The sequence below is a fragment of the Penicillium riverlandense genome (assembly GCF_028828495.1).
Source record: "Penicillium riverlandense strain IBT 135883 chromosome Unknown utg000009l_segment0_segment0, whole genome shotgun sequence".
NCBI classification, from domain to species: domain Eukaryota; kingdom Fungi; phylum Ascomycota; class Eurotiomycetes; order Eurotiales; family Aspergillaceae; genus Penicillium; species Penicillium riverlandense.
In genome coordinates this window covers 852,574-878,636 of record NW_026643200.1, presented here as the reverse complement: position 1 = coordinate 878,636, position 26,063 = coordinate 852,574, and the positions used below count along the sequence as shown (strand labels likewise).

At 51.6% G+C, this 26,063-nt stretch overlaps 13 protein-coding genes across 13 annotated transcripts; 5 read left to right on the top strand and 8 right to left on the bottom strand.

Moving 5' to 3' along the window:
* Positions 1 to 77: 77 nt before the first annotated feature.
* N7474_010626 (tRNA-ribosyltransferase family protein) lies at positions 78 to 1,720 on the top strand (the record flags this gene model as incomplete). The annotated part of the gene is made up of 8 exons (XM_057202036.1): positions 78 to 152; positions 227 to 477; positions 544 to 627; positions 681 to 1,001; positions 1,053 to 1,110; positions 1,162 to 1,239; positions 1,290 to 1,477; positions 1,531 to 1,720. 8 exons carry the CDS (start codon positions 78 to 80, stop codon positions 1,718 to 1,720), a joined length of 1,245 nt encoding a protein of 414 aa, XP_057048307.1.
* A 255-nt stretch (positions 1,721 to 1,975) lies between these two features.
* On the bottom strand, positions 1,976 to 3,881 carry N7474_010625 (uncharacterized protein; the record flags this gene model as incomplete). The annotated part of the gene is made up of 6 exons (XM_057202035.1): positions 1,976 to 2,653; positions 2,712 to 3,110; positions 3,160 to 3,358; positions 3,429 to 3,558; positions 3,617 to 3,673; positions 3,722 to 3,881. 6 exons carry the CDS (start codon positions 3,879 to 3,881, stop codon positions 1,976 to 1,978), a joined length of 1,623 nt encoding a protein of 540 aa, XP_057048306.1.
* Positions 3,882 to 4,642: 761 nt separating this feature from the next.
* Positions 4,643 to 5,837, bottom strand: N7474_010624 (phytanoyl-CoA dioxygenase family protein; the record flags this gene model as incomplete). Its single annotated transcript, XM_057202034.1, has 4 exons — positions 4,643 to 4,772; positions 4,827 to 5,249; positions 5,298 to 5,501; positions 5,554 to 5,837. 4 exons carry the CDS (start codon positions 5,835 to 5,837, stop codon positions 4,643 to 4,645), a joined length of 1,041 nt encoding a protein of 346 aa, XP_057048305.1.
* A 532-nt stretch (positions 5,838 to 6,369) lies between these two features.
* N7474_010623 (CocE/NonD family hydrolase) lies at positions 6,370 to 8,195 on the top strand (the record flags this gene model as incomplete). The annotated part of the gene is made up of 2 exons (XM_057202033.1): positions 6,370 to 8,001; positions 8,058 to 8,195. The coding sequence occupies 2 exons, from the start codon at positions 6,370 to 6,372 to the stop codon at positions 8,193 to 8,195; spliced, it is 1,770 nt and encodes a 589-aa protein (XP_057048304.1).
* A 157-nt stretch (positions 8,196 to 8,352) lies between these two features.
* On the top strand, positions 8,353 to 9,375 carry N7474_010622 (thymidylate synthase; the record flags this gene model as incomplete). The annotated part of the gene is made up of 1 exon (XM_057202032.1): positions 8,353 to 9,375. The coding sequence occupies one exon, from the start codon at positions 8,353 to 8,355 to the stop codon at positions 9,373 to 9,375; it is 1,023 nt and encodes a 340-aa protein (XP_057048303.1).
* A 176-nt stretch (positions 9,376 to 9,551) lies between these two features.
* On the bottom strand, positions 9,552 to 10,526 carry N7474_010621 (AN1-type zinc finger protein; the record flags this gene model as incomplete). Its single annotated transcript, XM_057202031.1, has 1 exon — positions 9,552 to 10,526. One exon carries the CDS (start codon positions 10,524 to 10,526, stop codon positions 9,552 to 9,554), a length of 975 nt encoding a protein of 324 aa, XP_057048302.1.
* Positions 10,527 to 10,854: 328 nt separating this feature from the next.
* N7474_010620 (choline/ethanolamine kinase) lies at positions 10,855 to 11,988 on the bottom strand (the record flags this gene model as incomplete). Its single annotated transcript, XM_057202030.1, has 1 exon — positions 10,855 to 11,988. The coding sequence occupies one exon, from the start codon at positions 11,986 to 11,988 to the stop codon at positions 10,855 to 10,857; it is 1,134 nt and encodes a 377-aa protein (XP_057048301.1).
* Positions 11,989 to 12,589: 601 nt separating this feature from the next.
* Positions 12,590 to 15,957, bottom strand: N7474_010619 (histone deacetylase hosB; the record flags this gene model as incomplete). Its single annotated transcript, XM_057202029.1, is given in 2 exon segments — positions 12,590 to 15,618; positions 15,636 to 15,957. 2 exon segments carry the CDS (start codon positions 15,955 to 15,957, stop codon positions 12,590 to 12,592), a joined length of 3,351 nt encoding a protein of 1,116 aa, XP_057048300.1.
* Positions 15,958 to 16,393: 436 nt separating this feature from the next.
* N7474_010618 (uncharacterized protein) lies at positions 16,394 to 16,687 on the bottom strand (the record flags this gene model as incomplete). Its single annotated transcript, XM_057202028.1, has 1 exon — positions 16,394 to 16,687. One exon carries the CDS (start codon positions 16,685 to 16,687, stop codon positions 16,394 to 16,396), a length of 294 nt encoding a protein of 97 aa, XP_057048299.1.
* A 995-nt stretch (positions 16,688 to 17,682) lies between these two features.
* N7474_010617 (YggS family pyridoxal phosphate enzyme) lies at positions 17,683 to 18,687 on the top strand (the record flags this gene model as incomplete). Its single annotated transcript, XM_057202027.1, has 1 exon — positions 17,683 to 18,687. The coding sequence occupies one exon, from the start codon at positions 17,683 to 17,685 to the stop codon at positions 18,685 to 18,687; it is 1,005 nt and encodes a 334-aa protein (XP_057048298.1).
* Positions 18,688 to 18,892: 205 nt separating this feature from the next.
* Positions 18,893 to 21,869, bottom strand: N7474_010616 (AP-2 complex subunit alpha; the record flags this gene model as incomplete). The annotated part of the gene is made up of 4 exons (XM_057202026.1): positions 18,893 to 19,000; positions 19,058 to 20,979; positions 21,030 to 21,364; positions 21,418 to 21,869. 4 exons carry the CDS (start codon positions 21,867 to 21,869, stop codon positions 18,893 to 18,895), a joined length of 2,817 nt encoding a protein of 938 aa, XP_057048297.1.
* Positions 21,870 to 22,372: 503 nt separating this feature from the next.
* N7474_010615 (uncharacterized protein) lies at positions 22,373 to 24,051 on the bottom strand (the record flags this gene model as incomplete). Its single annotated transcript, XM_057202025.1, has 2 exons — positions 22,373 to 22,416; positions 23,895 to 24,051. The coding sequence occupies 2 exons, from the start codon at positions 24,049 to 24,051 to the stop codon at positions 22,373 to 22,375; spliced, it is 201 nt and encodes a 66-aa protein (XP_057048296.1).
* Positions 24,052 to 24,356: 305 nt separating this feature from the next.
* Positions 24,357 to 25,347, top strand: N7474_010614 (uncharacterized protein; the record flags this gene model as incomplete). The annotated part of the gene is made up of 2 exons (XM_057202024.1): positions 24,357 to 24,579; positions 24,638 to 25,347. 2 exons carry the CDS (start codon positions 24,357 to 24,359, stop codon positions 25,345 to 25,347), a joined length of 933 nt encoding a protein of 310 aa, XP_057048295.1.
* Positions 25,348 to 26,063: the final 716 nt, after the last annotated feature.

Here is a 26,063-nt window from a genome sequence, read left to right as displayed (position 1 = left end):
TCATGCAATGCCAGAGGTTCCTCACAAGATTCAATTGTAGGAAACCAGACGGCGCATTGTCCGCTCCTATCGCCGCCATGTCTACAATCACCGAGTCCGCGCGCAAATCCATGCCTTCCGCATTGACCTTTGAGCGACACGCCAATTGTTCTGTACGACTTCTTATACCCCACACTGAAAGAGACATGCGTTTCTGACTTGATTTCTGTCGCATGACACGAACTAGACAACCAAAGCCCGCGCCAGCACCCTCCACCTGCCGCATGGCTCCGTTCCGCTGCCTATCTTTATGCCCGTCGCGACACAGGCATCCCTCAAGGGCCTAACATATGAGCAGCTCCGGCAAACGGGATGTATGCTCTGTTTGAATAACACATATCATCTCGGCTTGAAGCCAGGCCAGGAGGTCTTGGATGCAGTTGGTGGGGCGCATAAGCTGCAGGGCTGGGACCGGAATCTCTTGACCGACAGCGGAGGGTGGGATATCCTCAACATTCCCGAGGGAAAATCGTGAAATAAGAACTAATTGGGCCCGTGTCTTAGATTTCAAATGGTCTCTCTTCTCAAGCTGGCTACGGTCACAGAGGAAGGGGTGCGGTTTCTTAGTCCGCATGACGGCTCGCCAATGTACGTGTCCCTCATTCCCCATGTATTGGATTATATTTCTAACCATATTGCAGGCTTCTCACTCCGGAGCACTCGATTTCTCTTCAAAATTCTATTGGTTCTGATATTATTATGCAGCTAGACGATGTGATTGCCACTACGTCCCCTGACCATGCTCGCATCAAGGAAGCTATGGAACGATCTGTGCGGTGGTTGGACCGATGTATCGAGGCGCACAAGTATCCTGAACGACAGAACCTTTTTTGCATTATTCAAGGTGGTCTGGATCTTGAGCTCCGAAAACAGTGCTGTGCTGAGATGGTTGCACGAGATACCCCCGGTATTGCTATTGGTGGTCTCTCGGGTGGCGAGGCGAAAGAGGAGTTCTGCAAGGTGTATGTGGGCATACCTACCATCTCAGAGGCATGCGGCTAACTCGAGGAAAGTGTGGACACATGTACAGGACTGCTTCCGGAAGATAAGCCCCGCTATGTAATGGGTGTAGTAAGTTCTTCGTCTTCGTTCCCTCAATTGCCTTGACTGATGGTATGCTAGGGGTACCCCGAGGATATAATTGTGGCCGTGGCATTGGGAGCAGATATGTTCGACTGTGTGTGGCCGACACGAACTGCGGTAAGATCCTCTCTTTTTTGTCTTCGGAGAAATTACTCAACTCGCAACAGCGTTTTGGTCAAGCCATTGTTTCGTCCGGTACATTGAATATCCGCAATAAGGAGTTCGCCCAAGATTTTGGTCCCATTGATAAGGATTGCACCTGTGCTTGCTGTCGCCCAACTGAGCAGGGCGGCCTTGGAATCACGCGTGCATACATGTACCACGTGGCTGCGAAAGAAACGGTTGGCGCTCATCTGTAAGATCAGCGTTTCGTGTTCTGATTGAGATCAATTGCTAACTTCCCTGCAGACTTACAATCCATAACGTCCACTTTCTATTGTCTTTGATGAATTCTGTACACCAAGCCATCCGAGATGACCGATATCCGGACTTTGTGCGCCAGTTTTTCTCCAATCAGTATAGTGGTGACAAGTCCAAGTATCCTGAATGGGCTGTGGGTGCCCTCCGCGGTGTTGGGCTAGATCTACTAGCAGATTAGAATTGGCTAACCGCATCAATTTGCGGATGGAGTTATAGTTGCAGCGTTATAACGCAAAAAGGAGAATGCGGCCACGGGTTTGGAGTTATATCCTATTGGGCATGTAAATATTCAGCGGAGTTGAGCTGATTGAAGGTGATTTCATTTATCTTGTTAAGCAGATACGATCAGGAGTTGAAAAGAGCAAATAGTATTAATCCATTCTCGACATGGTTGACTAACAGGCGTAAGAGAGCATAGCAGAGCTCAATGTCTTCAGCCTGTTTTGCCTTGCGCAAACTGGCCAGTAAACCGCCGAATCTGCTTTCCCCATATGTACACAGGGATACCCAGTAACCCGAGCGCCGCCGTCAAAGCCCCAAAAATCCCAAATGCCCCATCATATCCATTATTCTGCACAAACGACGTCGTGCCATAGCTCGTCCCAAAGGAGATGAATCCACGGAAAGCACAGATAATGACCAACACAGGACCCGCTCTTGCAGGGTAACTGTCTAGCAGATACGTGATGGCAACGATATTCGCACCGACAAATGCGAAGTAATACGCCGCTACCGCCCACGCATACACGAACCAGTGATAATTCTCCGGATGAGAGGCTCCCTGGCCGTACAGCACGGCAGTGAAAGTTCCCACAATTATAGGCAGAATCAAAGGAAGGATCCGGGTCTCCGGCTCGTGCAGCCCTCCATTGCGATGAGCGCGCCATCGGATCAGAGCATCAGAGCCTGAGCCCAGTAAGGGCAGTGCTACCAGTGCCACGACTATTTGTCCACAATTGGCATAGCTGGCGCTTCTTGAGGGCCAGTTGTATGGCGGGTCGGTGAGAATTGTGCTGTATGTGGTTCCTATAGCGATATTTACACCGATGGTGAGTCCATTCAGACACAGCGCCCAGAACACATTCGGGAATAACAGAAGTTGAAAAGTTTGCTGGTGTTAAAATGATGTAGTTAGTTCCTTGGACTTTCTCGTTGTGGAATGCTCATACCTTAAGGACATCAACAGCTTTATGCCACTCCGGCTCTCCAATCCACAGCCGCATATCAGACCTCCATGTTCGCGGAGGGTAGTTGACATAGTCAAGAGGAGGCTTGTTCTTGCAGATAACGAGTTTTGGCTTAACTGGATCTTCTGTCCCCTCAACAGAACTCTCTGATACCGTCTCTTGGTAATCTGAGAGATTGCGGTCGTATTTGGTCTCTGGCAGGAGAAATAACGCCACAAAAAACTGAACTCCTGCTAGGCCAGCAGCGAGTGCGTACCACCCTTCTGGTGTAATGGCCCCAGCAATGGGACCCGCAAATAGAACCCAGACGGTAGTCAAGCTGACTTGGATAGCCTGTTGGACCATGAGGTACTTGCTTCTTTCGTGAAGGAAAAAGATTTCCTGTCCAGACTGTCAGTCATCTAGGCGTTTATTGTTAAGATGGCTGTACCTGTGTGATCATCGGCACCAGAGCTTCACTTTGTCCAGCACTTAGTCCCAGGACCATTCGCGCAGCAAGATGCCATTCGTATGTTTTGGCCACAGCACAGAGAACTGCACCTATAATTAGGATTATGGTAAATCCCAGTAGGACTGATCGACGGCCGACGGCAATGGCAAGTGGCATTCCAATCAGGTTCCCGAATCCCCTGTTGCACCAAAGGTCAATAGGTTGTTCTGGCTCACAATCTGATTTGACCTTTCTGTCATGGAACTCACATGAAGAGAGTCGGGTATGTCATCAGATGGGAGATACCCGCGTAGTCTACTCCCGCCGCTGCATATTCGGGGATATAGAATGTCAGGAGGCCTCCAAATCCGGAGACCAGCGAGAGACTCAACGTTGAAACTATTCAGAATGAAACTCATCAGCTTCAATCAAAAGATACTTAATAGACAAAGCGTACAAGTAGATATGACGACTAGCACAACCGTCTTCTGCCAAATTGGCATGTTCAAGGGGTCTATACTGTATGTCAGCAAGAGCCTCGCGGTGGTTATTTGTTGCATACCTCGAGGATCGGCTGTGGGAGTCGGAATATACACAATTGAGTCCTCAGTAAGCTTCACCGTTCCCATAACATTGGCCACTGAGCCCGGTGCCTGCTCGGTAGACTGGGCTGAAACAACACTTTCAATGTGCTGCTCCGAACCCTTTTCCACGTCCGCCATATTGACAAGAATATCCAGATAGAAATAGATGTGAAGTCTGGAGAAGAAGAGACGAAATCGGGCAAATTATGCCCTTGCGAACAGGAGTCAGTTCAAGAAGCTTGAACGGAAAGAGTATCCTTAGGAGACGATCACAGCGGTCCCGCTCAGTTTATAGCTTCTACCCCAGCGACAGGAGACAGTAGTACACAATTCGGGCATGCTATCCTCGGCCCCACGGGGTGATTTATTTCCCCTCACAGAAACAGGAGGAAGCTGACAAGCCTTAGGGGTGAAACCTGGGGCGAGCTGTTTTAGTGCATCTAGCCAGTCACGACCACAGCAATCTTGACTGCCATCCTGACAGCGGTGATCATGGACAGACCCAGCTAACTTTCCCCGCTTCCCCGGACTGTGTTCGTAGTGGGAATGTGGAGCTTGGTTGGTTTCGATTGGACGTGGATAAAGTTTGGCTGCCGAGTGGGGGACGATGGGGGAGCACCATCCGGAAGATGTGGACTTAGAACAACAATTGAAGCTAAGAGCTGCTCAACCTCTAAGTGCTGGAGTAAGGTTTTTTGCGTAGAGGAAAATGGAAGGAAGTTCGGTAGTTGTTTACGGTAGTGGAATTACGGCGCATTTCTAAATTGATCGAATGAGACCAACCATACGTGCATTAGGATCTAGAGTGATGTGGATTTACATAACCACAAAATACAGAAAATTTCAAATCACACACTCAATATTCGTACTATATAGTTGCATAATTCTGTGTGGTCCTTCTAATAAGCCTTCACACCAGCCAGTTTCAACACCGTATCTGTCAACTCTGGTTTCTCAAAAGGCTCGGCACGGTCCTTAGGACACACCTCCCCGTTACGCATTGGCTTTTCACTTGTAGGGCGAATATTGCTGCAAATATAATGTCAGCCCCGACTCGAAAGCTACAAGGAGTATAGTGCTTACCAGTGCGGCCAGTGGGTAGTCCCCACGAAGTTCTCAAAGCACTGCTTCTTCAACTCCAATGCTTCAGGGGTCGCAAACCGCCGCGGTGTCATGCAGATATACTGAACATGGCGGATCTGGTCGCCCTCAGGCAGGCGCGCGTAGTGCATTGTCCGAGAATCCCACAGCACGAAGTCGCCCGGTTCCATGTCGACTTTGATTAGCTCACAGCCGCGCTCTTCAAACCACTTCACGTCTTTCTCGCTGAATAGAAACAGGTCCATGAATTTCATTTCTGGAGGTGGGGCGTCTTCGTGGTCGTACGACTCGCGCTTATGGGCAAAGAACTCATCGAACAGCTTCGCGGAGCCTTTCATCAGCATGAGGCCGCCATCTTTTGGTCCATTTGGTGCGTAATTGAGGAGGCCTTGCACAGCTTGCATTCTAAAATTTGTGAGAAGAAATTTGGGTCGTATCAATCCAGAAGCTTACCCTTTCCGATCAGGGTTCTGATCACAGTGAGGCCAGGGACTCCAGCCCAAATCCTTGCGCCGAGGCAGCGAGATGTTCATCCCGTCAAATGAGCTGATGAGCTCCTTGGTCTCCCACAGGCTTTCAAATATTTGAATAACAGCAGGCTCGGTGCGTGCCTCCCATGCCATCTTCTCGTGGGGCGAACCATAGGCAAAGTACATGCTGAACAATTGATTAGCTTGAGAAAGCAGACCAGAAACTAAGTAAGACTTACCCTCCCTTGAAGCTGACGGGCAAATGGTCAGCAGTCCATGTGCTCTCGTCATTCTCGTCAAATCCAAGCTCGAAGTTCTTCAGCCACTGGATTTGCTTGTCGCGGTAGTACTGCGCGCGCTCGGGACTGATCACATTTTTAATCAGGACGCAGCCATTCTTGTGGAACTCGTCGCGCCAGTCTCCGTAGGTTCGGGGCGTGAAGGTAACCAGATCCGGGAGGTTAAAATTTGGGACTTGGTCATTGTTATCGGCCGGAGTGGCCTCGACTTTGGTGGAAGACATGATTGTAGACTTATGTATGAAAGAATAGCTCACAGACTTGGATTGATATTTGAGTGCTCAATTCGAGGCGAGAAAATAAATATATTTATCAACAAATGCAAAGCAGCGGGTGTCCACTATCTGCGGTCAGTCAACTGCTTGCTCCAGGTTGTGAAGTTTATGGGTGATCCGGTCCCCCACCCCCACTCGGCAGGGCCGTTAACTATTCGTATTTGTATGTGATAGTCACCTAGAGTAGTGTGTGTATTGTTAGGGTCGTTCCCCACCTCCCCAGATTCAATTCCTGCGGGGGAGTATAGTCGAGACTATATCTCGGCAAGCGGGGGGACGCATTTTGTGGGGGAGATAGTCATCTGTTCGCGATGTGGGGAGAAAATGTGACGCGGCATAAACGACAATTATTTTTTGGCAAAACAGGTATAATTGATGGTAAATCCATTTTACAGCCAGTCGTTTTCAGTAAACAGTCAGTCAAAGACGTATAGATCTATCAGTGTGCTGCAATCTACATTTTCTAGACCATTCGAACATCATGCCGCCGCCCCTTCAGTCCGCATACAAGCGCATCGCTCAACCCACCATTGGCGAAAATGGATACCAAGAACGTCAGAGCGGCAAGACCGAGGTGCTTCCTAGCGGATGGAACGGATTCAACGCGAAAGCCCTGAAGAGTGATATCCGTGTCGACCACGACGTCGAGATCGTGGTCCGAGATGGAGTTCGCCTGTATGCAGACGTGTATCGGCCGACTGACACGAGCGAGAAAATCCCGGCTGTGTTGAGCTGGTCGTTCTATGGGAAGAAGTACAGCGCCCTAGACATGCTTCCCATGACTGTCTGGCACTGCTGCGTCAAGCCGTCTGACCTCAGTGGACTGGAAAAGTTCGAAGGACTCGATCCACAGACGTGGTGTCCGCGAGGTTACGCGATTGTTAGCGTTGACACTCGCGGCTCGGGACACAGTGACGGGCAAATTTGTGTGATGGGGACACAAGACGCGGAGGATGGATATGATGTGGTGGAGGCAATTGCCCGAATGGACTGGTGCAATGGCAGCGTTGGGATGGCGGGCAACTCTGCACTGGCCATCTCGCAGTGGTTCATCGCTGCCCAGCAGCCTCCATCTTTGAAAGCAATTGCGCCATGGGAAGGTTCTGGCGATATCTATCGAGAACAATTCTGTCGCGGTGGCTGGTTCTCCATGAGTAATTTCGATCTCATCGCCAAGGCAATCGTGCGCGGGCCAGAGAGTTCGGGACTCGAAGATTTTGAAGAGATGTACCGGCGATCTCCCGTGTCGAATGCATTTTGGGAAGACAAACGCGCCGATATCTCTCGAGTACAGTGCCCCGTTTACATCCGCGGATCCGATGTCAGTTCCATCCACACCATGGGATCCATCAGAGGATGGTTGCAGGTTCCACATGAGGACAAATGGATTCAGTGGGGAAGTAAGCAGGAGTGGTACGAGCTGTATAGCATTCCAGAATCCACGGAGGAGTTGACTTTGTTCTTTGATCGATATCTCAAAGACAAGGACAATGGTTGGGAGAAGACACCCAAGGTCCGGTGGTCGGCCCTGCAGTTTGGAGACCGCGAGGCAATCGATGATATCGTTCTGGAGGATTTCCCTGCTCCCACAACTGACTACCGGCAATTCTTCTTGGGTGATAGCAAGAATCTCTCTGCAAATCCCGTTCCGACCTACCAACAAATCTCATACGATTCTGAGGATCGCTTCAGCGTGGCCGAGTTCAGACATACATTCGAAAAGCCAGCCCGTTTGATTGGACTGCCTAAGGCAGTGCTGTATATGTCATGTGAAGACCGTGACGATTTTACGGTCTTCGTCATCTTGCGCAAACAGGACAAGAACGGCAAGGACTTGATGCACCTGAACTTCCCATTCAATGCTACTCCAGTCAAATCAATCGATGACATCCCGGAAGCAGAGCAAGCCAGCCTCAATCTGCACTTGGGGTCGGTGGGGATTCTCCGTGCCTCGCATCGTGAGATCGATCCAGCCAGAAGTATTCACTCTCAGTTCCCCTTCCACCCGCACGAGCGACAGGAGAAAGTAACTCCGGGTACGATTGTGAAGTTGGAGATTGGAATCTGGGCCATGGGTGTGGACTTTGACGCGGGTGAGACCATCAGTGTTAGGGTAAGCGATTATCTGTTTTTCCTGAAAATCAATCCTCACTGACTCTGTTGTTCTAGATCGGTGGGCAGTACCCCAGCATCGCCGAGTACAAGACCTTCTCGAAGCCCCGGCCCGAGCACGAGCTAAACCGGGGCAAGCATTTCATCCACTGCAGCGAGGAGTACCCGAGCTCAGTAATATTGCCGTTTATTTAGAAGACATAGTTAGTCTGAAGAGCAATAGTTAAACACTTAAATAGATGATTAGGGTTTAAACTTCACGTGACCGCGCGCGTCGATTTGATTTGGCTTCGCGTCTTTCTTTCCCGTCTCCAGAACAACTGCCCCTCCTCCTTCAACACCATCATCCACCATGACCCAGGAACACCTCAACACAAGCGCAGCGGCGCCAGCGCAAACACCCCCAAAAGCGCACGATCCTTCCCACGAGGAACATCAATATCTCAATCTCATCCGCACAATCCTCTCGCAAGGCGAACACCGTCCGGATCGCACGGGGACAGGAACGCGCAGTCTGTTCGCACCGCCGCAACTACGCTTTTCCCTTTCAAAGCCAAACCCAGACGGCGGATCCCCAATCCCAGTGCTGCCGCTCCTAACCACAAAACGCGTCTTCCTACGCGCCGTGCTCGCCGAGCTCCTCTGGTTCATCTCAGCAAACACCTCCTCGATTCCGCTCTCCGAAGCAGGGATCAAGATTTGGGACGGGAACGGCAGCCGCGAGTTTCTCGATAAGGTCGGACTCGGACACCGCGAAGAAGGCGATCTGGGCCCCGTGTACGGGTTCCAGTGGCGACACTTTGGGGCGGAGTACGTCGACGCGAAAACCGATTACGAGGGTCAGGGCGTTGATCAGCTCAAGGATGTCGTGCACAAGCTTATGCATTCGCCGTTTGATCGGCGCATTATCATGAGTGCTTGGAACCCTGCGGATCTGAAGAAGATGGCCCTTCCGCCGTGCCATATGTTCGCGCATTTCTATGTCTCGTTCCCGCCGGGGATGAAGCTCGATGAGAATACGGGTCGACCAAATGAGAAGGGAACGCTTTCGTGTCTTCTTTATCAGCGGTCGTGTGATATGGGTCTCGGTGTGCCTTTTAACATTGCTTCTTACGCGCTGCTTACGCATATCATTGCCCACGCTGCGGATCTGCATCCGGGGACCTTGATTCATACCATGGGTGATGCCCATGTGTATCTCGACCACATTGATGCCCTGAACGAGCAGCTTACGCGTGAGCCGACTGAGTTCCCCGAGCTGCGGATCAAGCGTGATGATCGTGGTAGCGCTGTTGTCGACGGCTGGAAAGAGGACGAGTTCGAGGTTATTGGGTATAAGCCGCACAAGACGATCAAGATGAAGATGAGCGTTTAAACGGGCTGTGCTATGAACTGTATGATACCAATCATTTTTGGAGGATATAAATGTCTTTGGAGATAGACAGAGCCAACAATGGCGTCATTCCTAATATGTGCAAATCAAATTCCTAAATCATGCTCTGGTATCAAGTCAAGTATATCCAGGTATATACGCAAAGATATGCAATAGAATCATGACTTCCCAAGAACCGTCCCCGCCCCCCTCAGCAGCACAATGGTATCCCCGGACTTGACCCTGCCACCACCAAGGGCATCCGAGAACTCCAAAAACTCCCCGGACTCAACATGAAAAATCCTCAGCCGAGCCTCCTCCCCTCCAGCGCGATTATTTAGATTCTCCACCTTGAGTCTGCGGGCCACATCATCCAGCACGCGCCCGACCTTCCATCGACTATCGAAATAGAAATCCCCCGCCGGCGGTTCCGACGCCTGCGTATCCGCCGTCCCGACAGTATGCAAATATACCCGCTTGTCAGCAGGGACGCCCGGGTCGCCCTTGGCGGAGCGTTTCATCTTGTTCACCTCCGCGGCGCGTGCAGCCGGTGAGTTGGGTTTTGGTTTCGGTTTGGGGATGATGTTGTTAATGTTGGTTGACGTCGCGGATTGTTGTTTCTCACGACCCCATGTGCGCACCTTCGCGAACATGGACTTGAGCGTTTCGTTCGCGTTGGCGCCACTCCCGCCCTGCCTCGCTCCGAGCGGCGTGATCTTCGCGCAGTCGTGCTCTTCGCGGAGTCGGTGCTTAAGGCAATACTGCCGATTACACTCCGGACAGCGTACACCGGGGTCTTTGAGGGTATTAACGAGCGTTTTGCAAGACACGTGCGCGCACTGGTCTGAGTTGTAGATATTCGGGCGCTCTGTCGCAGTGCGTTTTTCTTTATTGTTGTTATTGGCGGTTCCGTTGCGTCGTCGGGCCCACTCGCCCTCGCGCGGACATTTATGTGCGATTTCGCTGCGGTGATCGAGACAGAACGTGCTGTGGCATGATTCGCAGCGGAAGGGGAGGAAGTCCAGCTGGCCGCAGTATTCGAATTGGCAGTGGCGGCCGATGGACTCGAGGTCTGTGTCCGCCATTTGGGTGTAGGATTCTTGTTGTGAGGAGGATGGGGGCAGGTGCTGCCCTTTGGGTCTATTGAAGGACATGCTGGCGGCGAGTTAAAAGAGTGGCAAGGAAAGAGAGCGACAGGTATAGGTTGTTGAGCTGGAAACCGCTGGCAACATCTTGACTAATGCGGAGAAGATTCCAGGCGCTTATCTAATACTCGAGATAAGCAGATTATCAATCGCCGTAGCCGACCCGAACTACGAATGTTTCCTATTAACTATTTGCAAAACTATCGGATAATTTCACAGAGTAATATTATAGGTACTGCCAATCTGGGCTTACTTTTAGCGGCAACATCCAGTGTGGAATATAACTGATTTCGAGAAGTACTGTAAAGCTAATCCTCGAAATGTGTTATTAGAATACCTAGCTCCCTAGACCAAGCTTTTTATACTGACTGACAAACTCTTCAAACAGCTTGTTAAGACCCAAGATGTTCAACGGGTCCTTATCATCATCCTGATCCATAAAATTAAGCATGTTATGGATTTCGAACGTGATAGCCAGCATGACCCCCAGCTCCGATTCCATAAAAACTTGCTCCCCTGTATCCGAGTCACCAGTCGTTTCGTTCCACTGCTTTGCATATTCCTCGCAAAAATGTCTCTTCTCCTCTTCTGTGTAAGGTCGGCAGGTGGCAATTTTGTTCTCCTCATCAAACCACTTGAACATCTTTTGCAGAAAGTGCCCACCAATGTCGAACCCTCGGTAATTCTGAAAGACGAACTCAAAATCTATGAGGACAATTTTGCTTTCTCCTTGCTTGGGGCTGTTCTTCACCATCACATTCATGAGTTGAACATCGTGGATGCACCATCCCTTTTTTCCCCCAATGGATTCCAGCCTGTCTGTGACTCGTCTTAACCTGGACACAAAGTCATAATCAACCAGATCGTCCATACTGACGCCTCCTTCGTTGGCTAGCCTTTTTAGCTTCTCCATCTTATGATATCTTGCAAGCTCGCTGGTGACTGCATCGTAATATGGCTGAACCGGGTTCTTCTTCCGTTGTGTGGCCATGGCGTGAAAAACGGCATGTCCTCTTGCAACATCGGCTCGGATATTTGCGTCCTCCACATCTTCTGGCTCCAAATTGCGTGCATCCAAGAACTCGTCGATCCTTCCGAAAGCGCCATCCTGTGTCTGAAAGAAACCATAGACCTTGGCACCAAGACCTGATTGACCGTAGTCATAGCATAGTTGGGCCTCTTCGGGTTTATTGGGAACCAAGTGCTTGAACACCTCAATTTCTCCGTCCAGTTCGCCGTGGACCTTGAAGAACACCTTGAGAGGTTCTGAATGTGTGTTATCCTTTGGCTTTGGCCGTTCCACTATACAGTTCGTGTTTGCGTATCCAGTATTGTATTTCACAATGAGCGTTTCTGGATCCACATGTGGCCACTCGTTGATGAAAAACGTGCCCACAATATCTTTAATCATAGCCTTTGTTGGTGAGCCATCTTTCGGAATAGCCACAGGAACATTTATGCAGGGTACCATCTTATTGTGTCCGTGTAAAAGAATGATGATCCACAATGGTAGGTTATTAAACAACTAAGGCAGATAAATAGCAGACATAAGAAAATCCGTGGCAGAACGGGCTTACAATTGTTAATTGTTTTATATGCAAAAAAAGGGCATGCTTTGTTCTGGTCACCCGCTGTCGTTTGTGAGTCAAGATGACACTTTTAGCGAAAGAGGGGTCCTGAGGTGGGGGCCAACTAATCACTAGCACTTGAGATACTGCCTGGGAGCCAGACAGTATGGATGTTTCGCTCCGCATATTGTGGTTTCCTCTGTGCACTCAAACCCTCTCCCAACAAAAGTGGAAGGATACATAGGGAACACAGCTATAATTCTGTATCTGCTAAAAGCTAAGAATGGGTCAGGAGAGCAAACTCTTTCTGCTCCGAACAATAGAACAATAACCCAAACAGTAGAAATTTGTTTTACAGGCAAATAAGAGTAACTCCGTACATAAGGGGTATATGGGGGGAAAATAGACATGAACACAACCGAGAAACCAAGACACCATAAGGGGTATGACCGTAAAGCCAATCATCCTTGACGCCAAAGAAAGCAACTAAACAAGCCCAGAGAATTAGGAATGGTAGGGGTAGCTGCCACCGTAATTGGGGTTGGCAGAAGCCTGCTGTCCAGACATCGTGGTGGTTTGTGGCGCCTGCTCCTGTTGCGCCTGCTCCTGGTCAGGATTGGCCGGCGCGGCGAAGGGGATGGGGCTGCTAGAAGTGAACACGGGTAGGCCATGCTTGGTTTGGGTTGTGGACATTGTAGGCGAGAAGACGCGTTTGGAGTGCTGCTGCTGGGTAGGTTCCGAATTTTGGATGGTGTCCGGGGTAAGAGGAGGAGAGGAGTTGGCGGCGAATGCGGTTGAGAGCTGTGGAGCAGTCCACTGCGATGGATCTGCAGGTGCAGGTGCAGATATGTCTGACATGCCAGCGGTTGGAAGCACCGGAGAAGAAGCAAATGGCGTGCCAGATGACGAAACAGATTTGGTCTCCTGCTTCACTAGACTATCCAATGGGATCTCCACGGTGGGGGTAGGAAGAGGAGGCGGCGAGCTGCTGGGAGTAAGTGAAGAAGGCCCGGCAACAGGCTTGCTGCGGGGAGCTTTGGTGCCGCCACTGGACTTGCGCGGAGACCGCGGAGATTTGGGAGTCTTGGATGATGACGGTGCTTTGGACGTGGATTTGCGATCCTCTGCTGCTTTCTTCTCACGCGCAACCTGTTCCTCCGGCGAGGGCATCACCAGTTTGATCTTGTGTACACCTGCAGAAAGGCTATCGATATCATCAGGGGTATCCTCATCCGCGAGCCTGGAGGGACGGAAAACAGCAGGCACCTTGGGCACTGGAGGGGCTTTTCGGGGGCTGGCAGAGCGTCTTGGGGTGCCGGGACGAGAGCCGCCACTGGTCTTGCGAGGGCTGGCTGAAGTGGTCGATTTCTCGGTGGGAGCCGTGCCTTGCAATTCACCCATGTCAACAGCGGCTGCAGTCGTGCTCTTCCTGCGATTGGCATCCACGGAAGGAGACGTCTCTCCCGACGCATCAGGAAAGTCGTTAACATCGATGGTGGTTCTCCGGTTCTTTCTCATGGCTTGCTGTCTTGGAGTGGCTGGTCGAGGCGAGTAAGGGGTTGGCGACTTGGCTTTACGCAAACGAAGCTGCCGCTTATCCTCCAAAGGCGTAGGGGGTTCGGGAACTGGAGCGAACCTGTTGACGCCACCATCCAAAGCGACCTGGCGGTCCCGCCGTTGGCGAGATGCTTCTGCATTGAGCTCCTCCGGGCGATAGCTCATTGTCTGTCGGTGTTCTGGGATAAGAGCCTTGGACAACTCATGTGTCGCCGTCGCCCAGCCGACTTCCGGCAGAGGTGGAAGACTTGGGTCAGAGCCTGGATGAGAACCAGAGCCGGTGGACCTGCGATCCCGGTTGGGAGTAACCACTTTCGCAGAAAATGAACGAGTGGGCGCAAAGTATGTAGGGGCGGACTTCTCCTTGGGTGGCGGAGACATGAGAGCCTCCAATTCGGACAGGAACGCTGGGGACCACCATTCACTGTCATACTCGCCCGAAATCTGGTTCAGGGTGTCCTTTGGGGGTGTGGTAGAGATACCCAACCGACCGGTCATTTCAGATGCCAAACGGCTGTCCGTTGATTCCTGTGTGATTGCATCCCCCAGCCCAGCCAAATGACTGAGCACTCCGCTGGTCAGAGCTCGATCACTGTAGCCGCCTTCCAGAACACTGATGACGCGCCCATCAACGCCGAGCCCTTCTTCCTGCGACATGCGGACCACGTCGGCGGTGAACCTGGCGTAGAACTCGGTTGGAACATTGACCTTGTGGCGCTGCATCCCAGTGCTTTCCCACTCGCTTGCATCAAATCCAGCCGAGATGAAGATAGCAGCCTTGGGCGGAGGACCGCCAGGAGTTTCTGCGAGTCGTTTGGTGTGGTTTCGAAGAAAGGCGCGCGCCTTGTTGACCAAAGTCACGTATTTGGTCTGGTACAACTTCCAGAACTCCGCCTCAGTTTCCCAGGTTTCGAGGTGCACGTTCCAGATGGATTGGCCATGCGCTCCGTCGATGCAGACGCTCGCGTTGCGCACCTTGTCCGGTTCACCACCCTCACAAGGGTAAGAGTTGATATCGTGAAGGCTGTAGTATCCAATAGCGGTCTTTTTGAAAGGGGCGACGTTGCGAGGGGCCGTTGAAGCCTTGTAGTTGTGAGCCCATGTAATTTCCTGTGAGCCGTCTCCATGGTGAAGGTCGAAATCCAAGATGGCAGCATGAGTCAAACCGTGGTACATCGCCCCATATGAAATTCCGACGTGGACATTGTTGATCCAGCAAAAGCCCGAGGGGAAGTCGGCAGAACAGTGGTGTCCCGGAGGACGGATGCAAACGAAGGCACGGGAGGTCGGACCGGGCCCAAGAACAGCATCCACGCCATCGCAAACACCACCCAGGGCGCCTTGCAAAGCATTCAAGGACTCCGAGCATAGGTACAGATCTCCCGAGTGGAGCGTAGGGCGACTGCTGGGCTCCAAGCCATCGTTGCCCTGTGTCTCCGGGCGAACGAGTTCCTTGCCGGTCAGCGCAAGACGCGGTTCCGCCACATCGCACATGCTTTTCAGATCTGCCATCCATTGCGCACCATGGACATTCGTCACGGCCGGGTCAGAGAGGGTCAGAAACCTGGCTGTTTTGCGAATCTGGAAAGGTGTAGGCAAGCCATGGAGGTCTAGATCTGGGTGAGGCGCGAACCGCTCACCAGCATGTCTACCACCGAGACGAACATAGGCGGCAGATACACCCAAAACACAAGCGCGCATGCGCTCTGGTCTCTCTACAATAGACGCCAAGTCGGCCCGCTTTGCGCGTGGGCGCGAAAAGCGGTGGCCGTAGCAGGCGTCATGGACCACCACAACGGTCTTGGACCGCAGATCTACGGCCTGGTGTAAATCGACCTCTCTCTGGAAATGTTCGGCAGCAATCGACGCGGCGGTTGGGCCTGTATGCTCCGGCGCGAGTCTCTGAGGAAACATGGCGGGCGACGCGGTGGAGGTCGGGGACCCCGCAAAGTTGGCAGACGAGTGGCGCGGCGAGGCTAGGGGGAGGTAGGACCGTTGTTCTGAGCGGATCGCAACGAGGCGGCGGACGCACGCTTCTGCAGAGCGGGGGTAGACTTGCGCCGTTCGTCGCGCAGGGAGCTGGAGCTGGGGGTCCGTCGGGGGGTCTGGTGGTGGCTACTCGCAGCAGGCAGACGCAACGGCGGGCCATCGCGAGGAGATAACAGGGACGGCGACGCAGGTAGAGGGGTGGCAGCGGCATTGGCCAGAGTCAGGCGGTTCAAAGAATCGGACAGCGCATAATGGGATTGATCCAGGGTCGTCGCGGTGGATGGGGGTGGCGGATCGTCCTGGGACGAAGGCGGTTTGGGCTCCATGATGATGGTGGAGAGGGAGCATATAGACAATAAAGAAAGAGTCGTACAAAGAGGTGAATAAGAATAGTGCGGAAGGAGAGAAACAAAGAAGGACGATGGAACGGTTAAAGAATGGGGCAAGGGGCGAGTCGATCATCCAAACAAAACAGATCGGCACTACTAAGACATTATTGATCTACAGTGGTTCTAGTTTCAACGTTGCAAATAATCATCAAATGACTTACCGTTATTGCTGCAGGAAAAAAATGTGCGACGGATCTATAGTAGAGGGAGGGCATTATAAGGGGAGAGTATACATATCTGATTCACTCTCACAATAATATGTGTTCATCGCAGAAAATAAAGACATGAAAGAATCAAAACCATCCATCTTGAATAAACGCCAGAATCCAAAACACCAAAGCTCTAAAATAAAATCGTCCACCAGCGCATCGCATCACCAGCGCGCCCGCAGGCCCCGCCACTGATACCACTGGAACCATCGACGACCGAGCGACGATTTCTCATCCAGACTGTCTTGAGATCGGCGCCGGATCTTATCCTCTTCCCTGCGGCTCTTCTTCTCCGACTTGAACCCGCGCGTTGCGTGCGTCTCGCAGAAACAGTGCATGTGTACCGTCTCGACACTCACGCCCGGGCAGCTGTTGCGGCGGTGGGCGGCGCAAACGTTGTTGCCGGCGTCTTCCTCGCACTGGCACCATTCGTACAGGGTGAAGTATTGGTGGCACATTTTGATTTGATCGGTGATCTTTTTTGATCTCAATTGAATCCTCGAGGATCACGGACAGCTTCCGTGGGGTTCTTTTCTCGGCGGGGGAATTGGCGGAATCGCCGGCAGGGAACCGGATGCCACGGATATGGGCGGAAAGAGAAAAAAGGTTGGATGTTTCTCGACCAGATCGACTGGGAGGGTCAAATTGGGCGAAGAGGAAGCTGCTGCAAGCTTTGCCTTTTGTGGATGGTTCGGTCTGGAGGGTAGTAGTCCAGCTGGGTACGAGGTCAAGGTAGCAGCGAGGATAGATAGACAGCCTCAGTCCAGCTGAGAGTAAGAAGAGGAGGGAGGGTTGACCGTGGAGAAGAAGGTCAAGGAAGGAAGAGAAGGTGTAGGGTATAATACAGAGGAAGAAATCGCCTAAGCGCTTACAACTTGGCAGTGGCCGCCTAATATGTAAGAATGAGTGAATAATGGAATGGATCATTGACCCATTGAACGGTGGAGCTCTTGACGTCAAGGACCGGCTCAATGCGATCAATGGAGGTGTCGCCAAGGCAAAGGAAATCTTGGACCGGTTACATTTATTGTCTGGTCTACCGAGAGTAAACGTAAATGACCAATGGTACCTGCATTGGTCAGTCGTACCCTTGTTCCTGCACGGTACTTTGTCTCTGACCGATTTAGCCCTAACGACGACAGATCCAATCCCGACAAAGAACTCCTCAGAAAGCGCCAGGAGACAATGCAACAGCACAATGGGTATGTAACACGCATTTAAGAATAGATCAGTTTGAGACCCAACGCCAGATCAGATTAGCCTTGAAACGGGTTCGTGTGACGGACTAGGCGATCCGCCGCAGCCCGGGCGGCTTTCTTTTCCGAGATCGCCGACGGTTATTGGTCCACCGGCTGTCAGAGTAGCCGCCTGACAAACCACATGATCGGAAAATAAAATAAGAAAGCATACTGTAGCATTTTGGGGGAGGCAGTGCCGGCATTCCGGAGCTCACATGGCCCAGATCTGGAGTTTGGGGTTTGCGAGACGCAAACGGAACGAACATGTTCGGCAAGTCTCGGCCAAATCAGGTGACCTTGAATGCCTGTTTGTGCCTGAGGCATCAATTACTTTATCTGGAGCTAGTTTGACGGCTCCGGCCGGGGATATTGATTTGATGCTCTTCCAACCACCACGCCACACAATGTCCACCGAACAATCCCAGCCCGACATGTCCACCACGCCCGCCCGCGCCTCCGCTCTCCTCGCCAATCTCTCCGCCGTGAGATCCCTCATCACAACCGCAAACCCCAGCAAACCCGTCCGGCTCGTTGCCGTCTCCAAGCTTAAACCGGCCTCCGATATCCTAGCACTGCACCAACCCCCCGCAAGCCAGCTGCACTTTGGCGAGAACTACCTCCAAGAACTGCTCGAGAAGTCCCGCCTCCTACCGCCCAGCATCCGGTGGCACTTTATCGGCGGCCTGCAATCGAACAAATGCGTCACATTGGCGCGCGACGTGCGCGGTCTATGGGCTGTTGAGTCTGTCGACACGGAGAAGAAGGCCACGCTGTTGGATAAGGGGTGGGGAGAGCGGAAGACCCAGACAGGTGATGAGGCAGATGAAAACCAGAAGCTGCGCATCTACGTGCAGGTGAACACCTCCGGCGAGGAAAACAAAGCCGGCGTGGAGCCCGCCGAGGCAGCTGGACTGTGTCGCTTTATTAGGGAGAAGTGTCCGCGGCTCAAATTACAGGGCCTTATGACTATCGGCGCGATTGCGCGCTCGAAGGCTACGACGCCTGAGAATGAGAATGAGGATTTTGTCTGTTTACGGGAGACGAGGGATCGCATTGTCAAGGAATTGGGGATGGAGGGCGAGGATGAGGAGAAGTTGGAGTTGAGTATGGGTATGAGTTCGGATTTTGAGGGTGCCATTGCCCTGGGCAGTGATCAGGTTCGCGTGGGGACGACTATCTTCGGGGACCGGCCGCCCAAGTCGCAGGCGAAGGTTGTTTAGATATAGGACGGTTATGATGTTATGACTTGCATGTATGAGAAAAGCACAGAAAGTGTCAGTGTATATATATTGTACATCAATCGATGTATTACTAGTCATACAAAAAGCATATACGAGAAGTGAACTAACGACTGCTGGTATTTCTTCGAAACTCGTCAACTACCGAGGTAGTCAGGATATACATACAATGCTGTCAACACCTCATTCAATTCGAAGCGACCTCCGAAAAGCCCTGTGACAGCTTCAGTTCCATCTGTCTCGACAATGCCCGCGGGACGTCCTCTTGCGTCGCACGGATCGTAACCCGATACATCTATCAGAGTGAGTTAGTATGACACGACAAAAGCTAAGGACGGAAGGCTGAACATACCGACTTCTCGTAATTGGGTTCCAGCCGCAACAGGCAGCCCGTCTTCGCTTCCTCGGTCTGGAATACCGCGCACCCGACGATATTGGTCCGGTTCGGGTCCACATTGTCCAAAATCTTCCACGCGAATCCCTCAACGATCCGTCGAGTAAAGGACTCGCTGATGCGCTTGTTCTTCCCAGTCAGACCAAAAGTCTTCTGTGACTCGAGCGGCCCCCCGCCAATCTGGCGCCAGCGCTTGAAAAAGTCCTCCGCTGACAATGCGGAGGGCTCCATGAATCGGTGCATCAGAATCGGGAGCTGGAGCGTGTATGCTTGGAGAGCACCGGCCAGATAGGAAATGCGGATAGTCGGGGCATCTGCGAAAGCTCCGTGAGCTGTGGAGAATAGTGTCTGTTGTGTCTGGCCAGAGGCAGCGACGCTCGGTTCCGGGAGGCTCTTGGTGTCGATTTTCAGGCTGGGCGAAGCTGGGTTGTCGACCGTGGTGGTTAGAGACCCGATGCCATACGTCGACTTGTTGGTGATATAGAGCTTTAGAACACCCATGGGACCACGGTATTCGGACCGAGTGCCAACCTGGATCTGCGCGTCTTCGAAAAGAACACCCTCGTTGGCGAAGTAAAGCCGGTTGAATCCAATGTCCCAGTCCGGCGTGAGATGTGCAGCACTAGCCATGTTTGGCGGCGGTGCCGCCGGCGTGCTGTTGAGATCCAAGCCAGCCAGGTCTCCCGAAGCCCCTCCCGGAGAAGTGGCGCCGTTAGCACCTGTTCGCGTTCCGTTGACAATTGTCGAGAAAGTGCGCTTGAGACCAGTATTTTGCGCCATAAGAACTTCCTGCTTATCGGCATTGGCAGCTTTGCCGCCTACCACCCACGTCTTCCTCTCACTCGTCCCAGCCGTCTTCTGGTGCAGGCGCGAGAGAAGAATAGACGTACGTTCAGAGAAGGGCGGCATCTCGTCGCACACAGTCCGCAGCAAGTCGTCGGTGGGAAGTGTCGCCAGCGACAAATACTCAAATGCCCGCTGTTGTAATTCGGTGTCGGGAGAATGACTATACAGACGGAAAATTTGCAGGAGCTGAGGCTTGATCTCGGGGAACAGGTTGACAAACTTGACAAACGACGACAGGATCATGGCTCGGGTGTTGTCCGAACTGGTGAACATCTTCGCCTGCAGTGCCATGAACTGCTCTATTGGGCTCGACCCTGCACTGTCGGCAACGAGGTGACCAAATTCGCCAAGAACGTAACAGCCAATCTTCACCAAGCTCTCGTGGCACTCGGTCTTCAAATAACCCAGCAGGTTGTGCGCTGCATATGCCTGCAACTCCTCATTGTTGGTGACGATCTGGATCACTCGCTGCCACACCTCCTCGTTCACGTGCTCTCCAGCCAGCGACAAGAGTTTCAGGGTCATGTCAATATACCATTGCGCGTCGGTGGCGTATTTCTCCGTGAGGATGGCAATCTTCAGCACCATCTCTTCACGAATAGCGTAGTCGGCCGTTTGAAGATACCGAAGAAGCTCGTTGACGATCGGGCCGGCATTGGTGGTGTCACACATACTGTACAGCAGATCCAGACCCTTCCTCCGGACGCTGATATCTCGGTCTCGTAGTGAGCCGAGGATGATGTTCTGGTGCTTTTTGATGGGGTCAAGGGTTTCAGCGCGAGCAGCAAAATGGGTCATTGCGTCCAGTCCGAGGTATCGCACGTTGGTTTCGCGGGACTGGATGTATTTGCCCAGGCGAGTAGAGATTTGCATCATGAGGTTGTGTTCGGAGTCAAGGTGAATAAGGAGATTGATGGCTTCAAAGAGGACCGCATTCTGGGCGTTGTTCTGCTGCACGTTCTTAGGGGTTTCCATTGCGGATTGCATGATTTGCTGGAGAGATTCTCGAATGATCTCCCGGACGTGGCTGTCCTCTAGAGCGGGGTTAGACTCTGACTGAGTAGACTGGAGGTTGCAAACATACGCGATGGTGGATAGTACTGCAACAGGCGAAGTAACTTGACCTGTATCCATGGACAAGGCACCCGGTAATAGAGGTAATCCGGCGCAATGTCATTGTCCACCACAATCCGCTTCAGTCGTTGAGCAGCCTTGACATAGCATCCCTTGTATTCCTCCGGCAGATCCTGGGCGAGGGCCATGACCAAAGATGTCACGGACAGCGTGACACCCATGTCCGGGTCATCCATGATCGAGATGATGCGCTCAGCCCATTCGTTCCGCACGATGCCGGGGTATTTGCGATACAAACGCAGCAGCGTCAAAGCAGCCTTCTTCTTGACAAAGGCTTTCGAGGTTCTAGGAGGTGTTGTCAGCACGTGTTAACCAGCACTACGGCGATAAAAACTCACGGTGAAATCAAAAGTCGGTGGACCTCGGAGCCCAACGCCTCCCCAAGCTCCTTGCCGCCAACATTGGCGACCGCATGCAGCGCCAGACAATTGTTAAGCTCATGGTGGTCGAGCAAATCTTTCCGAATACTGTTGACAACCAGGTGTAGCAACTCGTGCTCCTCATGTAGGAAGAGAGTGACGGCTAGGTAGCCGATCTGTTTCTCGGAATATTTGGTAGACGAGATGAGATTGACGGCCTCGAGGTGTCCGAAATCGACGTCGTACCCCTGGATGTAGACATATAACAGTTTGCAGACGTATTTCTTTTTCTGGTAGCCGTTGAGGTGGCCTGACTTGAACTTCTGGCGGATGTTGGCCAGCTCCTTGTTCACCCGTTTTTCCTCGAGTTCACGAGCGCGTGCATTCCGCAGGTCGGCGATGAACTGGACCAGGCCTCGCATCGACGACATGATGGCGCGGTGGTGTCAGGACGGTTGATTCGGGGGTGGGGGAAGGGTTTAGACGAGCTGTCGAGCTGCCGAGCCACGCGCAGATCACCTCAGGGGTTTTGCGATCGGAAAGACGTCACGCAACCATGTCCCTGAGTCTGGGGGCTATGAAGGATTGGCCATCCGGGGGTTGCGTGGTGGTAGTGGGGGTCTTCAACGGGAAGAGCGGAGGTGGAGGGGGGAGATTTAGTTTGCAGAGCTCCGGGTGGGAGAGAGACAGGGGAGGAAGAGAAAGCGAAAGAGGATTGCAGAGGATCCTGGCGGCACGTCAGCAACACGCTGGGTGGGCCGGGCGCATTCGAGCAGGGGATGATCGCCGCACAGAACCAAAATAAATATGCTAGTAGTTACACAGGAGAAAAGAAGCCAAGCAAGCCAAGTTCCTCTCCCGAAATGCGTTAAACTATGAACAGTTCTTCGTCGATCGTGGCGGTGCGGGAAAAACGTTGATGCGCTGTATACAGTTAATTAGTGTTGCGGATGAAGGACTTGTACTCAAAGAAAGGAACTTCATCCGAATGGTATCTGAGCCTAAAGGTGCCACTGTCGAGGATTGCCAACTCATCTGTCTTTCTCAGTATTAGCTTCAGTCTGGCGAATAGTGATGGAATAATATAAGTGGTGTTGCAAAAGTCTGCAACCCTTCCCTTGCCGCCTAAGCGGTTATAGTGTTTCAGACTTTTGCAACACCACTCTACTAGGTCGGGCGATTCAACATCATCAAGTGACGTACCGAGTGGCGATCATTCAAAGTCCATGACCGAACGTCAAGGAATTTGCTCGGACCTTGTAGCAGATGTTCATCCTGGGACAAAGAGGTGCAGGGTATTGGACACAGAGAACGAGGCCAAGGAAGAGAATTTCCGTCATTTGTTTACAAAATGTTGCTGAAAAGGAGCTTGACATCAAATTCCTTTCTTGCATTGTAAAAGATGGAACGTAGAGATGAGGAGCTATTCAATTTTTCAGGCGAGTTCAAAGACAATCACCGGGAAGTTCGGAGAGAGTCATTATAGCGAGATGGCAATACGTCATCTCCCTGGTTTGAACTCCTAGGAACGCCAGTACGCAGCAGTGCGGTTAGCATTGGAGTAGGCGAAAGATCAGAAGCAGGATGAGAATTGAAAGGGCTGGTCAGTCGTGAGCAGAGGTGTGACCGGCTCAAGGGCGGCCCAGTGAGCAACTCACACCTTGATCTACTAGTCGATCGCAACCCGACGCGGCAGTGGTATCGTCACCAGTATTACGATTTAACTTGGGCTAAAGAGCCTACAATTGTGGGGCAAGATCTCATATGAGCCAAGAGAACATGCAGTCTAACTGGCCAATCGCAAGTTTGAATACACATATTACCTAGTCTGTAGTCCTTGTTTTTGTTATACTGTTGACGATATCGCAAACTTTCTTCTATTTTTGGCAAAATAGAGCGAGGTCACGGGTGACGGTATAGGTTCGTTTGTTCGTACCCAGATTTCGCGCAATTGTGGTTCGTACCGAGGGCACAAAAATAGAAAGAACGTAGTTGGCTGGATTTCCCAACCGGGTCTGCCAACGACTTACAATCATCATAGAGTCCCGGCTTCAAAAGATCCGAGCCAATTCGGTTGCTTTCTGACTCTTAACAATTTACGCGTTGTTCCACAGTCCATTGAAAGCATATATGCGCAAGAGGCGTGTTTCGCATAGCCCAGTTTTTTTGAATGGTACTGTTCCTAGTGTGATACATTTAAGTGAAGGTTACTCAAACCCAATCGTTTAAAGGTGGCAGGGACTTTAGTTTGATGATCCTGTCCACCCTGAGAGAAGTTTGCATGTTATCCCTGTGATCAGCCACACGACCATCGATATGCGGTATTTACGCGGAGTATTATGGGATCACGGAAAGGGAAACCTTCGGCTTGAAGGTTAGCTAACCTGGGTGTCACGACTACTTGCAGGATCCATAGTCAATCAACATGAACTACTTATGTAAAACATACCACACACAAACCATGGTAGTCCCCATCATCCGTTCAATCCGTGATGCGGCCTGTGCCGACTCATCCTGGAAAGATGACCCAGGCTGCGAGCCATGGTAAACAACGTTGGCGCCACTCAAACCCTGTTGACTGTTGCCCCATTTCAGGAAATGCGAGAACAGCATGATCTAGCCCACGATGAGGCTCAGCACATTATGGTCCCGCTGATAGGTCCCAGGAATCATCGTATTCGGACCTCAGTTTTGAATGACGTCTACTCTAACACCCACATCCGATTAGTCCAGGCTTACAAGCATTTGCTATACGAAGTAAAACAGTAACTGCTGCTCCTCCTCGGTATAAGTATGCCGTCACTGCTTCCTGCCAGTCCATTTCCAAACCCCAGGATCTAAGCTATTCACAATTTCCTCAAAGACGAGTTTCTTAAAGTCACTATACTATTAAGTCCTCTTCGGTCTCAATCATGAACATGAAGGGCTTCGTCACCCTCGCGGCTTTTGCTGCTGGCACTCATGCTCTCGTTGGCCGCGGCGGTAGTTGCTGCTTCCAGCTTAACAGCCCCTCCGGCCCTGTCGGCCAGCTAAGCGATGGACAAAACCGTATCGGTGACCAGACTCTGCCTCCTGCACAGTTTTGTATCAGCTCAGATGGCTCAATCACCGATGGCAGTGGCCGTGGCTGTATTCTAACCCGTGAGTGATATACTATATAGGCATTGAAGGAAACCTTGGAAGCTAACAAATGACCTAGCACCCACCACTCAGTTCCAGTGTGATGTGGGTGCTACTCCTACCTCGGGTTTCTCTATTAGCTCCACTGGCATGCTGGAGTTCAACGGAAGCCCTACCTTCATCGCCTGCCAGACTGGCCAGAACGGTGGCATGAACATCCATACCACCGAAAGCACCCCTCTCGGCCAGTGCATGAATGTCGAATTAACAGCCAACGCATGCTTCGCCCCTACCTCTACCAAAACCACCTCGTCCGCTAGCACTAGCTGTCCCTCCACCTTGTCGCAAGGCAACTTTGAGTTCCCACACCTAATCGTCCCTATCAATTCAGCGTCTCCCGGAACCGCAGCTGGCACTCAGTTCAACGGCGAGGTGACCTCAACTATCTCAAGCATCTTCAACTTCGACATCCCCTCGTCCGATTCCGGCAAAACCTGCAGCCTAGTCTTCTCGTTCCCCCAGCAGGCCGATCTCCAAACCTCGTCCTTCACCCTCAGCGGTGATGGCAAGGTCGATATTGCTAGACTATCCGGGGCTGCTTCTAGCTCAACTACCTTTAATAATGCACCCTCTGTCGCCCAGGACCTAGGTGATATCACTATCTCACCTGGTAACACATTTGTGGTCTCGACCTTCTCGTGCCCCGCTGGCCAGACTGTTGCCTTCGAGATGAAGAATGCTGGCAGCACTAATCTCAAGTTCTTCGAAGACTTCAACCCCCCTCCGTAAGTTCTTTGCTCTCGGTGTCTATGCATTTCTATTCAGCACCAGCTAACCTGCCTCCAGTCTTGGTCTATTCATCACCGTCTGCTAAAGACGCAGCATATGCCTGCCATCTTCCATGATGCACGCATATGCTGACCAGAAAAGCGATTCCATGTAAAAGTTTGTAAAATCTTGGTCTCATGTGTTACTTTTCAGGGGTTCGTTATGGTCTAATATTCCGAAAATGGGTGTCATATGTTCACGGGAAGAGCGGAAGGACCTGCCAAAACACGCGTCGATTAATATCAAGTCAATTAGTTGTTTCTTCTTGTCATAATCCATATGTTTCCATGCTTCATCTTGAATACGATTGCTTGATTCTTGAGGTTTGGGCAATTGGGCTCTGAAATAGTGTCAAGGTAGCCATTTCGGTGTCTGTTTTACCGTCACTTAGCGTTGTGATCATAGTCTGAGTTAACTTGTGCAAGGTCTTGGAGCAAACCTTAAGATGAGTCCCTATAACCGGGTGTATGCGCATATCGATACGGGAGGGAGAGTCAAGATATATATCTCCACATTTACACCTATAGTTCAACGAACCAGGTAGTAACATATAATTTAAGCAATTGCAATGGGATATCAATTCTCATAAAAAAAGCTCAGTACGGCAATATTTCCTGGTCAATTGGTAGCCATGGAAAGAATGCAATCATCACCCTTGACGCCACCCTCCCAATGAA